The following is a 14,666-nucleotide window of genomic DNA, read 5'->3' on the forward strand; positions in this document are numbered from 1 at the left end:
GTAAGGGAGTGAACTGGGCCAGGATGGTTTCTACCTTCCTGTTTATTTATATTTTTCAAGTTATTTTCAGGTAAGTGGCAAACTATCTGGAGTCTCCTTCAAAACACAAGTGAAGTTTTAGCACACAATACAGCACCATGCAAATTGCCATAGCAGGGCTGCCTAATCCTAAAGACTGCCTCTGGTAACAGCTAACAATAGATACTTCATGCAAAGATACAGACCTTCATAAAATGGACAGTGTTTATGGGAAAAATCACTTCCTATCCCCAGGGAAAAACTGGTTATTTTATGCTTTGCGGGAACCTTAGTAACCGTGAGTATTTTCCAACACCCATTCTAATCCTTCAGTGAATCCTGCTGCTATTTTAAATCTGAAACCTTGGAGAGCTCACACCACCCATTTTACGATGTTCTGACCCATCAGCCTGCCCTCTCTACAAACATCTCCCTGCCTTTAATGTTACAGAAAGAGGGACTATATACTCCATTTGTTATCTTGCATGCTCTGTGATGCACACTCATGGATTACTGAAGTAGAGTCCAAATTCTTTCCCCTCCCTGTCTGGAGCACCATGACCCCCACCTCCATCAGTGTTGGAAGCTGCACTGTAAGAGGCCATACACCACAGCCAGAGGTGGCTGCAACCTCTTTTGTTCACAGAAAATGAAGCATGGACCTCTATGGGGTCGGCAGGACACCTGAGCCCCTCTTTGTTGGCCCCACCTGGACATCTTGGGAATTCAGAATCCAGCACTAGAGGGAGGAGCCCACCCACCCCCAAATAAAAGCAAAGCACCAGCTACTAATGCTGCATTCACGATACTGCACTCCACAGACAATATGACTTTATTCACAAATATGATTTTTACAGAGGTAGAACAAAATACTTTGTATAATCTTTTTCATTTTTTTACTCTTTTTTTTTTTTAACTATATACAGAAAGAATATAATAGAATGACAAGAAGGAAAAGGTTGTAAATGAAACAATATTATGCCATCAAATACAGTACAAACAGCATGCAAGAACAGCTTCAAATGAAATCTTGCTGGTGTAAATTTATTTCTAATGTGGTAAATGAAGAGTAGTAAAGAGTCATGCTCTAATTGGATTGAGTATGCCACAGCTCTGCAATTTTGTTTTAATTATTTTTTTCTTTTACAATAAACCAACAGGATAGCTTTCTTTTCACTGTGGTGGGGAATGCTTTTGTAATGTCCAATGTAATCTTAACAGAAAAATATAATAATCAAATCTACAAAGTGTACTCTCATTTAAAAAGCAAAACCATAGAAACTGTACAGTTTTAAAAAGCGAATTATCTCAACTGCTTCTTAAGAGAATTTTCTAAACAAAGAATAAAATATGCAGAATAAAAATTAGGAGAGCTATTGTTCTGTAACAAACCTAATCAAATACTTGTTTTCTATTCCAATAAACATTTTTTTTTAATTAATGACTATTCTGGAAATTATGGAGTGGGCTGGGTTTTATTAATGTTCCACTTGACTAATAAAGCATGAACTCCTTACAGGTACTATAACTGTCATTCCCCTGGGGATGGATGGAGATTGGTTCTGCATGCGTGCTAGAGACAGGAACAAGGTTTAGGCATTGGTGTAGATTTTAAAAAATATTTTAAAGTGTCTTAAACCATTAGTAGCATCTATAAAAATAATCTTGCATGTTTTGCTACTGAATTAAGATTTGGATATGGGATTTTCTGGGGTTTTCAATTCATTCTTGGCCCTCAGGATTGCCCAGGACTTCCACTGGATGTTACCCAGGCTGCACCAGGTTCCCCCACAAATGATGGTCAAGGGCAATGGTTAGAATTCATGCCTGAAACAAGTGCAGTTGACAGCAAAACCCACGCTGCTTTCCCCCTGGCAAGTGCCAAACCCCAAACATCTGGGCTTTGGGTAACTGTGCTGTCCTTTCCCTCTGTCCCTCCAAATTCTGGTCATGTTGTGGGAAGGGTGAAGACTGGAGAGGACAATTGGTGACAACCACCTCCCCATCCAACATGTTGACACCTTCTGGGACTACGTAAGCATGGGTTTATGGTCCAGTCACCACCACCATCCTTGGTGCCAACCAGCCATGCTCACTGCCATGCTTGTGGGACAAGTTATTTTCCCTCTGCTTTGAATAGTGAGGAAGGAAACTGAGCACTGGGGTTAAATCATCCTCCTGCAGCTCCCCTCTTAAATGTCATTAAAAAGTTCAACTGCATAAACAGCACCTGTAGATTCAATTTGTCTTCATCAAGAACACGAGGACAGTCAATATTAAACACATGCTGTTTATGGCTGAGCATCAGGCACCAGCACAAGCTTCAATCACAATCCGTTTACTAAAGATCAAGCAGAATATTGAACGGGGAAGAAGTGTGGGTCTCATTTGACCCTGGGCTCTTGTATCATCTTGGCTTCCAGGAAGAAGCTCTGCTCAACTTCACTTGCGAGGGAACATGGGGCAGGTCCCACCTCCAGTGTTAATTGGCCTGGGGCAGCCTGAACAACATCCTTTGCCCATTTGCAGTGAGAAGGGTAAAGAAATACCTGCCCCGCATGAGAAATCTATCTCTGGGGTTCATCAGGTTTGTATTTCCATGGCTTTGGCATCTCCCAGAAAATGGATTGTCAAACCCCTCCGGATCACCCTGGTGCAACGGAAACAACATTTCATTTGTAGGCTCTGCAGCAAAGGCTCACCCCCAGAAGCAGGGCATTTAGTGAGAGGTATCAACAATATCCTACCTGCACAGATGAAATTATCTGTGAGGTAAGTTACATTCAACAGAATAAGCCTGGCACCTTTTTGTGGAAGAACTGTGCAAAACATGGCTGAAATAACAGGATTGTCAATGACATTCAGTGGGAGATATCCCAACCCTCTAAGTAACACTGCATCCTTCTGTTGTGTAAACCAGGCTACCAGTATGAATAAAACAATACATCCCTGCCCCATTAGCCTTGGGGAAGATTAATGCCCTCTAATTTACGCTAGATAAACTCCAAAGCCTGAAGACCAATATTTTAGTCTCACACTCAGCTGCTTGTGAATTAATAGGGATCACCCTGAAATTGCTATTATGAAATGCAAATATTTGCAAAAGAACAATTAAAAAATATTCCTGAAGTGCAAACGAACGGCTTGTCAGCCATGTTTGTAGTATGCACAGGGACGGTCAGAAGGCGAACACTAATGAATCCCAGGGCAGAAATTTGTGCTAAAAACCCATTATCCCATTGGCAGTAGGTAATGGTACAGCATCTTGCACTGGGAAATAATTTTATCTGACAATGGGAGGGCTTGGCTTAGGATGCCCTAATTTTGAGTCCTTGGACTGTTTGTATGGATATAACTACCTGTATTTTCAGAAAGATGCAGTACATGGCTCACAGTAAATCTACTTCAAACACTTGCTGATACTGCTCAAACGGATCTCATCTGCCCTGATCTGCAATTTTGTGTTAGCTAAAGTAATAAAAGAATCCTGTTAAACCTAAATTATCAAATGAAAAAGGCAATTTTCTCATTCATACTCCATTAGTTTTTTTAGTTATTGCTAGGAAAGCTCTAAAATGCTTAGGCCATAAAATAAACATGTGGCTTAATGTACAGTATGTGTACTTAAGAGGATGATGGCATCTGCAGTAACTGCTCTGTACTGCTGTAGTAATGGGATGCACAAATTAAGCAACAGCACATACCAAGAAAAGCATACAGAAAAGTATGGAGAAAAGTAACAAGTTTTCTGCTTTTTTTTTTTTTTTTTTTTTTTTAATAACTCTTTAATTGCTAAAAAGAAGAAATCACCAATATTCACACCTACAACACAAAACTGCAACATGGTTGATTCTGATAGATGCCTGTTACCTCTGTGCCATCAATACTCTCCAATATTGCATTTTTAACATTTCACTGATTATAAATTTATAAAGGCTTCCTCCTTCCTAAATTCAATTCAATTCTGTATTTTCCAGTGCTGAGGTAAATCAATTAGCCTAATATAGTTTCAAGCATACAACACTGTCAAGATTTTGGAAAAAAATAAATTCTTAAATCACAGAAATGTAGAATAGTGTATGAAAAAGTGTCCAAGTGTTCACTTTTGAAAATGAAATTCAGAGCCTATATCACCTAAGAACATTTGATAATGTTACTCTCTGGCCCTACATTCAAACAAATAAGAGTACTTGCCATCAGTAGTTTCATTCCCTTTAGCAGAGTGCCACAACTAAAACTGTGAATTCATATAAGCAGAATTGCATAACCAAGCCATTTACAGACATATTTTAGCATTACTTCACAACAGTAGGCATTAGGATTTTGAGAACACAAGAATCTCTGATATTCAAACTGTGTGCTTCTTTATCCCTTAATAGTTAAAGTAGGCATCATTCAGAACAAGGAAAGAGCAGAAAGGTGCAACAAATGTCTGGCTCAGACAAATGCAATGAGGATCATACAATGCAGACCTGTGATTCTGCATCTTCAGCCAGGCTTTTATAGAAATATACTTCCCTGGCTGAAAAGGATGGCACAGCACAGCTTTACAGAGGGAAATGCAAAAATATAAAGAGGAGAGTCCCATTTTCTTCCTCAGTAATCCCATAAAGTCAAGAATCTGTGTCCATACCAGCTCTGGACATGTACCTGATGCCTGGAAGTGCGTCTACGCTCGCCTGCTCCACTCTGTAGGTACCCGGCCAGAGCTGCCGTGCTCACTGTCCCCCAGGTTCCCATTAACGTGACCAGCTTGTTCTCCCCAGTTGCAACAACTGTGAAGGCCTATTTACTTATAGCTCAGATTTTCTTCCATTCACAGCACAAAGCTGAAAAGTAAACAACAGTTAAGAAAATGTTTGCTTGCCAAAGCCCAGCATGAGAAGGTGCAAGCTCCCTTTGCCAGAGCCTGGACCTGTGTTTACTCACACCCTCAGCACTGCTTCGTGCCCTCGCTCGGCATTGTGTAGGAACAATCACCATCCCTTTCAGGCCCCCCACTCTTGTTCAGCCTTTGAGGAGTTCCAAAATATAACAAAACACTGTTTTCTGAGACTATATTGACTGCACTAATTACCCACAATACTGTATATTTGCTATTAAGAACATGAATGTGTGCTTTCAGAAAGTGACATTCAGGGCTTCCAGGATGTGAAAGGAATTAGATGGTCTATTCTGTCACTTAATCCGAGGCTTCAATGTACTTTTTAAAATTTATTTTAAAACCCAAAAAACAGAATACACATTTCTAACTGTTGAACTTTTACCAGCTAAAGGAGTTTGTAAGGACCCTATCACTATGTGGTTACAACAGAAGATACACAGTTAAGGTCAGGTCGTGGTGTCCAAGAACATTCACAGGGACCGAGGATGAGGAAACGAGGAATGGATCCTGCGGGAACCTCCGGGAGAACGAGCTGCTCACTGTGGAAGTGCCTTGAGTATTGCATTCACTTCTTCTGCAACTGCTGTCAAAGCAAACTCAAACTGCTCCTGCGGAGAGAGCAAACGCATACACTGAATAATAAAACAAAAAAAATTTCCGACAGCCTGGCGCACTGTTCTGCACCCGAGCATCCTCAAGACATTGCTGAAAATATGAATATGCAGGATGAACTCCACACTGCAATGGAAAGGAGTGAAATGTTTAGGGATTATTGATGCTATATAACACGTTTGACAGCATCTTGAAACCAGTCATTTTAATGGAGAAAAATGTTGGTAGCACAAACTAAGCTACTGGGACACGATGATGTATTGCGATTGCTTGGTCAGAAGCATTTGGGAGTAGTTGATCACCAGCCATTTCCTTCTGACACTAAGATGGAAACTTGTTAACGTAGTTGAGATATGAAACAGGTGAGATGCTGCAAAGGAGAGTCTTTGGCTTCTCTCAGGACTATTTCTAGCAGAAATCAGCTAAATAACTATTTCCTCACATTATATCTACCATATAAAACAATGTCTGCTTTTTCCTTTACCTGTTATTTTTCTTTTTCTCCTTTTTTTTTTTTTTAACTACTCTTCTGCACCCACAAATTACCTAGCAATGTTTAGTCCACTTTATTTCTGCTTAGGGAATATTTGGGAACATTTCTGCTACAAATTTACTGTAAGCATAAAACCAAAATTACTAACAGATTTCTGTGCTGGGTTAACAGAGGTGTGAAGGACACAGGCAGGCATGGCCACAACATCTAAGTGTGTCCCTAACATGCTCCTGAACTCTCTAGTCCTACAGAAGGACAAAGGAGCTTTACTTCCTCAAGGTTAACAGGGGGTGTATTTTCTAAGCGAGTAATCCTTCTCAGAAATTTAGCTTACTGAGATATCTGACAGGATGATTTTCTGGTTGTTTCTTATCAGAGTGAAAAAGAAATGTGCATGGTTTACTTGGAGTATAAGCAACTTCAGGATACCATTCACGGACTGTGCAAAACTATTGAGATTTTCTAGAAGTGCTCCAGCGGCTTAAGCCAATGGGGGCTAAGGGCTTTGGAAGAACCAACTTTGAGAATCGAGGTCTGATATACACCCTGCAAAGATCGCTGCTGGGATGCTGTCTGTGCCTCCAATTAGGAAGTGAATGGTCCAGCAGGTGCCTCCAGCAGGAGCTGCCAGGGCTGTGTAGGAAGAACGCAGGTATGGATGCAGCAGTGGCACACAGCTGCAGGATGCAGCCAACCCCACAGCTGATTACTGGATTAATAGCATTCACTTGCAACAGTGGAAATCTGCAGCAAGGATGAGAGAACAAATTACAAGTAAACAACTTGTAGTTCATAAATGGCTAACTTCTAATTCTTGCTTTACATCACCACTCTTCTCTGCCCTGTCTTACCCCACTTCAGAATAATCTCCTGTGTGGAGATGCCTCAGAGAGAAGCGACATGAAGCACAGTTCCAGAGAGGAAAAAGAAGTTTAAAACTGAGAATAATTTCTCAGAGAAACCAACGTTCACGGATTTTGCTCTCTGCCTGGTGCTGTCAAAGTGGCATCCTTGCACATTTGCTGGACTGCATCCAGCAGTTTTTAATCAGACATCAATTCACCCTAAAGAGTAGGACTCACCCTCATTAGGCATAGAAAATGGTGTATACGCTTGCCTGTGCCTGCCTCAAGGTCTCTGCAATTAGAGGAGATGCTGGAAATGCTGGTGGCCATCCAGGAGCAGCAGTTATATTTTGAGCAAGAATCAAAATATACTCTCACCGAATGCGTGAGAGTAGCTGGAGGGCAGAGGAGGCAGAGGAGGCATTCATCTGGACATGCCACGCCAGAACCAAACTGGTGCCATGGCAGTGAGGCTGTCTAACGTGCTCTTCATCCGAGTGTTTTACTGTGAGGAAAAGCTTGTAATATAGGGACTACAATACTTTAATAATAGTCCCATTGCTGAAAATAACTCTTAAGTCTTTCGCTCAGGAAATCTGCCCTTAAGCCCTGTTGGTCCGACACATGTCCACCTCATTGTGAAGAGCTGCCAGCCTGGAGACCTGGGACCTCAAGCAACTCTGCCTCTCACTGATGGGTGCCCCACAGGGCATCACTACACCATGGAGAAGCTGCTATGCCACATGAGGACTTGGACTGATTAACAGCAACTCCCAATTTCAGATGTGGATTTTGGAGACAAGCTCAGTGGAGTCCAGCACCTTTCATTAGGCGTGACCCTAAATCAGTGAGGCTGATCAGAGCATCTTTACAGCCAGAGCTCAAACCTGACTGTGAAACTGCCATAAAGGGGACAACAAAGAAGGCGAGGTGAGGACTTGGTCTTTCTGGGATGGTGCAACTGAGCTCTTCCCCCTCCTTCTTTCTGCACAATACACACAGGCAAGCAGCAGACTGTGCAGCTCCCATTGATGTGTGTCCCCACCCTCCAAAGAAAAGCCTTCACACCCCTCCCGCACCACTGCATGAGAGCAACCACAGATAGATAGACGTAATAGCAATTTTAAAGAGGCTTAGTTTGATGTTTTGTACAGCTCATTCACATGCACTACTCACATATACAAGATTGACTTAGATATCTAGGCTATCAGAAACAGAAATATCTAGGTATTTCTAGGCTTTGCCTAGAAGACAGAGCTGGGCAGGCATATCGTGTTGTCAGTCCACCTATAATGCAGAGGCAACATTAATATATTTAGAAGTAATATATTTAGATAAAAAGAAAAAAGCTTCATTTCATTAAGTCTTCAAATAAAAATTCCCTGGAAAACACAGTAGGTGCATGCAGCATATATGCCAAAATAAAGAACCTCAGCTAAACATTACAGATTGCACGTGGAAAGATACAGGAGAGAGAGAAAGAAAATGAAGAATATTTTTCTCATCACAGAGAATACACTTCCTCCTTCATTAATTTTTCCTCTCACATGTGGCATATCAATTCTATTTTACAATTCCCCTGCAAAAAAATAACAAAACCACAAACCTTCTATTATGCTTCTCAGAAATGCAGAATGTCGTTATGATAATTTCATTACCATTTATTATATACAGTGCTTTTGAATTAAAGATCCCTACCAGAAGACAAAATGTTGCAAGCAAATCTTTCACATGCTTATTGAAAATGTGGAGCGCTGCCTGCTGGAAACACAATAACATTGCTAAAGTAAGTTGGTGTTTATTTTGCCTAGGGATATTCTGTAATTGGCATTTCTAACCTGACTTTTAATCCATTGTTTTAAATTACTCCAGGAGTCTAATATTCCTCATTTGTATTCAGCTGGGAAAGCACAGGGGTTTGTTTAAATCCGTCAGAAAAATTCTCTGGGGATAGTGCCTTGCTAGCATGTAACCAGATATTTATAATTTGCAAGACATTAGCTTGAATAAGTGATTTGGGTGGTTTTGAGAAAATGACAATGATGGAAGAAGGAGCAAGAGGAGAGATAAGCAATATCCTGAGAAAATTTTTCATCCTGGGTGAAACCACTGGATACATTTGCCTTTCTGGAGCTCTTCCAGATAAATGTTTGGAGGGGAGAAACATGTCTTTAGTGAGCTTTTCATGGGACTCGGGTAACTATTTCTGAGCTAAGTAAAAGAAGTTGTTCACATAACCTCATTCTTTGGTACCAGAGCTATGCTTTTTTTTTTCTTTTGTTGAAGGCAACAAACTGTAATTTCTCTGAACTGAGAGACAAATCAGAATCAGAGCCCTGTATTTCTACAGAGCTGCCATATAAATTGGATGCATTTACAGAGTAGCTCAGGACTTGCATCTTTCCGCAGAATAAATATATGTGACATTGGATGCTGTGTGCTATATCCATTTTTTTTTTTTCTCAGTCTGAATAATCAAAGCAGAAGAAAGATTTGTGCAATTTTGTGTCTTGCTTGCTAATAAAGCTTAGCTAGCTTTGGCTGGCTCATCTTAATTTTTCATGCACTTACTTAACTGGTAAATAATAATTAATCCTTCCTTCCCCACCCCTCCCTTGTTCTGCAGCATCACTTCTAATATTAGTGGGAAGATAAAATGATTAAGAAGAGATTCAGAAAAAGTTATGAGCCAATGATTCCTGCAAAACAGATTTATTTCACCTTTGTCCCTCAGCAACTGCAACTCCCTAAATGCTGCAGATGTTCCTATCAGTTCCTGCCTGACCAAGACAGAGTGCTGTCACATCGTTCTGGATACTCAGTTTGGGGTTATAACTTTCATTCAGTATTTTACAGTGTCATATTCAGATTTATTTGGCCTCTATGTTATGAACAGGTTTCTTTACTGTCATATTTGAAGCTCTTAACTTGCAGCAAATACCCAAAATATTCCACACGTCACTGAGAATCACAATAGAAAGTTTCATTCCTGATGTAAGGAACTACAATCACAATATCAGCTATCTTTAAAAGTTATAAATTACATAAAAGTTCGAGACTATTACAACTGACAGTCATTATAGCGTAAGATATTCAACTCACCACGGGGTATAAATGCAGTCACCATGCTACATCCATAAAGGACATTGCTTTAGGCATGGCATAACCTTTTTCTTCAGTGATACTAAAAATGACTTGATTTCCCTCAAAACTGTATTTTCTTTAATTCAAAACTTCCTTTTCAGAAAAAAGCATCAGCAGTTACACTTTCTTTAATGAGTTGAAGCCTTTTAAAAATATTACATGCACAGTTAGGCAGAGATGCTCTAAGAAAACAATCCATATTCAGGATTTAAGCAAGAACATTTTTTTCACGTACGCATTTTCCTTAGTAGACTATACAGTGCTGTCTTGATTGCCCTTCATATATGGTAATCAAGATAGATGTTGGAGATGTTACAAGAAAGAGCAGTAAACACCAAAGAAAGTAGCCTAGATAAATCTTCAGCATAAATAAACCTCAGTTGGTAGGAAGCCAAACAGAGTAATCAGCAAGCGACCTGTGTTAAATTAGGTCATACCCTCTCTCTTCTGTCATGAAAACAACTACTGTGAAAGACCTTTAATGTATTTAAAATCCCGGTGGATTTATTGACAGTACCTTTGTCTGGACCATGCCTGGTCTCTGGTCCCTCAAGTGCTCCAGGGTAGCAGCAATATCAATCTCTTTAGCACCTGCAACAAACCACAAATTGGGCTGAGTTCAGAGCACAAGATAATCCATGCTGCATCTGTCAATCTCTTGCTATCAGGTTCCCTTTGGGCTAACAGTCCGATTGAAAATTATTACATCCATCTCTCAACAGACTTGGCAGGCAGCTGCAATTTTTGTGTTCATATAGAAAAATAAGACGTAGGGGCAGTTTTTATTAACATTAATTCATGAAAAGCCAGAGAAAAACAAATTCTTAAGAACCCCCCTGTACCTAGAGCAGAATATATTTAGCAGAACCTCAGGGTCTGCTGTGGTCGTGCCACCAAGTGCCCCTTTGCCACTTTTAAGAGTAGGCCCGACCCATGCAAATACTCATGCCGTTAAAACAAGATTTAGGTGAACTTTTGCCACCTGCAGCTAAAGATCTAGCTCAGCACCTGGCAGCCTCTTGCTGCATGAGTGCTGTTTGAGATGGCAAAACCCACGGCATTTTCTTTAGGTTTTACTTTGAGTGTCTGGCCAGTGCTGAACAGCAAGGCCAGGATGCAGGAAACAGGCAGGCAGAGCCTAACTGCAGTGGGGACTGGCTTCTTGCCTCAGTGCAAATGGAGGAACTTTCTTCTAAAACATCATCTGTGAAGAGCAAAGTGAGTCCTCATCTTTCTCATCATAACCCGGAGAAACAAAGGGGACAGTGCAGTGTCATTTTCCTCCTCAATTTCCTCTTCAGTTTGAGATGCTTCCCCCTCATTTTCCTTGAGTGCCTAACCAGATACATGCTATTGGAGGGGACTGAGAGAAAATAAGAGTTTGGGTTCCTCCTGTCAATCCCTGTATGAACTGCAAGAGTAGAAGCAGGGCTGGAAACCCTCACTGCTGAGGAGTTAGAGTTTGGCTCTCTCATACTGGTCCCCTTCTGCGCCTTGCAAGAACATCTTGCAGTGCCAAGGCATCAGGCAGGTGGGCAGAGGGTCACCCTGACCATGGTGTGACTGCCCCATATCCACTCCCCCATCCCCTACTGCCCTCGTCTGCACATTCTTCCAGGGCAGCTCTAGAAGGATAATCAATAGCAAGTGCCTCCTTGAAAATACGTTCTTCAGCTGTATCAGAAATGGAATGAATTCATTCAGTAAATATAACAGTGACAACTTAGAAAAGGTATCTGATATAGATATTTTTGCTAACTGCCATGGTTTGAGGCATCACACATTGCCCATGCCCCATTCCCCACCCCCCCATACAATGTACAGGAATTTATGGGAAAGTGTGCTGGACAAAGTAGTAAACTTTTTTTTTTTTTTAAAGTAAAAACAAAACAAAACAAAAAACACATCCTTACAACGGACCACAATACATACCAACATATGCTTTCAAGTCTAAAAACAGTGGTAGTAGTAGTAATTATACCTTAAGTGTGTTGTGGGTTTTAGAGTTGCAATTCATCTGGAAATCATCAGTAAAGGTAGAACCTTTGTGAACCCTAGCACTGGTGTAACACAGTAGCTCATTTCAGTGTTTGTTCTCACACATGCACAAATTAGGTAGGAATTTCCTGTTCCATTACAGCTTTCCATGGGAGCAGAGCAATATGAGTACCGCACGTGCTTTACAGCCTTACTAGTGGCCTCATTAAATTCCCAGGAATTAAAATCATCCTGGTTCAACATAAAAGCAATTCTCTTTCTCAGAAATTAAGATATGAGACACTGACATCCATGGACAAGGTTAATTGTGGTCCTGTACGAGCCTCCGTGGTGTGCTGCAAGGATGAACCCGGAGAAGATTCTCCCAATGGAGCTGGCATGCTCGTGTGTCACGTGGGCTTCCCTGTGGCTGCAGACACTTGTGTTCCCCCTCCAGCGAGGGATGCTCTTTATTTGAAACTCCTGTAGCCTCAGGACAGCACATTAACACATTAGGAACTGGGAAAAGGTTTATGACAAGACCTCATGACACTCCTTATTGGCCAGACAGGCTCCTGAGCCTGCCTTTGAAAGAGTTAATTTCTCCATCTTGGAGATGCAGATTGCAGGCGTTCACTAGTGAACTGCTGCTTACTTTTTTATCATCATTAACAGAATGACACGCCTAATAGTATGAACAATGCCTGGTCATAAAACCCTGATTTAGCAAAACACCAAAGCAATATGCTTTCGCACTGGAACATGAGAATAGTCCTGGTGGGCCAGTGTGCTTAATGGGAAGTTTGCTTTGAAGTGTTTTGCCAGTACAAATCTGAATCAACGTTTTTTACTGATCATTGTTCCCAAACCCATGGGTTGTGATTAGCATGGCACCCTCAAGCCCTTCTGATGTCCACAGCCACAGCTAATAGAAAACAAAAAGTGAGCAAAGCATGGTTTTGCCCAAAGAGGCAAGGCAAAGCAAAGGCCAAGATCGGTCTGCTACCTTTTTTTTTTTTTTTTTTTTTTTTTTTAATGTTTCTGCATGCCTTTGATACTCTGATGATGGGAAGTACCTGAGCCCCTAAAGAAGCTGATCACCAAAACCTAGTGCTGCAAGCATGGTGAGCTGTTTTGGAAGAAAAATATCTTGGAACAAGGAACTTCACAGCAAAAAAGATGAAATCAACAGCACAGGATGAAGCCAGCCTGACTTGCTTTCCCTCCACATTAGCAAACCTCTCTTCCTCTTCCGCATCCACAACTACATGTTCTCCATCTATTCCCTTATTGTGCCTAAAACAAATGAGTTTAAATGTATATATTCCAAGTCCACTATTAAACCTCATTTTGTGATGACAGCTTTTTTTTTTTTTTTTGTTCTATTCAAACTTATGTTAGATTGCTGCTATATTATGTAAATTCAGCTCCCTTCCACTGTGTGCAGTAGTCTGTAGAAAGTTCTCTGGTGACAAGAGGCAGAGAAAGAAGATATTTTCGAGGCATAAAGGGAGGCCTGAGCCCAACCTGCATTCACAGATGATGGGAGCTCAGTGTTTGACTGCATTCGGAGCTTTCAACCCTCTTTTGAATTGTTTTATTGCAATATGCAACAAATTCAACATCTTTGCCATGCTGAGGCTTTCCTTTTAATCTGGGAGTATAACAGCACAGTATAACATGTTTTCATTCTCTAGTACCTAATAATACCTTATTTATGCTTTTAAGCCATTTCAGGTGACAGAATGCACCATGTATTATTACACGACACTTGGAGAGAGCGAAATTGCATCTAAGGACATTAGGGTCAAACCATGTTCTTACTGAGATGGCCCCAAAATATTCACACGCTACAAAGGTATTTTAAACATTGCTTATCTGGAAACCCCACATACAAACTAAATTTGATATAATGTTTTAGAGTAAAAGCAGGAAGAATTTGCCCCAGTGATTACAAGGATATCCCACTACCGGAAATGTTTTCCTCAGGCTACTGAACTGTGAAGTCTAGTGACAGACTTTCATTAATATACATTAATTTATTATCATGCAGCAAATAATCTAGAGGAGGGGTTAAAAATACTAGGCTGGACAGCTCTGCAGAAAATTGTAAGAAAACACAAAATGTGCCCAAACCAGAAGATTTTTTATCTTTTTGCCCCTCCAATATGTATGTTTGTTTAACAATGCTACTGTTTCAGAAAATAACAGGGGGATAAAGGGTGAGCATTTAAAGAATAATAGTTGCCTTTTCACCTCTAACTGTATTTTATGCTATAGGGATTAAATTTGAGTTCTGTTTGTGATAGGTTCCTTTTTCACATGGAATTTCATTGCTTTCTTCAAATGAATGGAAGACTGTAATGTAGAGTGAGGCTGAAGTAACATTGTACTGGTAGTAATGTAAAAAATCATCCATGCAATCCCTTTTTTTTATTTTTTAACAAAACAAAACAAAAACCCACAAACACACAGAACACGTTTGCAATAATTCACTGTGAGCAAGATGCCCATAGCCTTTTCCCCGCCCTCAGCAGCTCAGTGAGCTAGCTGAGCAAATACCTCCGAGAACACTTCCATACCAGTGCAAGGCAGATTTTAACTTCACCAATTAACTGTCATATTTCTCAAGGCTTTAAGCATTCACAGTGAGTGCACAACAATCTGCATCAGAACCACATGGATACACGGA

The 14,666-nt window shown here is 40.7% G+C and overlaps 1 protein-coding gene across 1 annotated transcript in view; it reads right to left on the reverse strand.

Annotated features, from left to right (window-relative positions):
* Window positions 1-838: 838 nt before the first annotated feature.
* Window positions 839-14,666, reverse strand: part of PTPRN2 (protein tyrosine phosphatase receptor type N2) — a 654,334-nt gene continuing 640,506 nt past the window's right edge. Inside the window, exons 22-23 of the mRNA XM_082755144.1 lie at window positions 10,515-10,588; window positions 839-5,511 (exon numbers count right to left, since the gene is read on the reverse strand). Of these exons, the coding sequence (XP_082611270.1) occupies window positions 5,440-5,511; window positions 10,515-10,588 (146 nt within the window). The 3' untranslated portion in view covers window positions 839-5,439. The remainder of the gene's footprint in view (window positions 5,512-10,514; window positions 10,589-14,666) is intronic.

Source organism: Aythya marila (assembly GCF_965140915.1).
Source record: "Aythya marila genome assembly, chromosome: 2".
Classification (NCBI taxonomy): Eukaryota; Metazoa; Chordata; class Aves; order Anseriformes; family Anatidae; genus Aythya; species Aythya marila.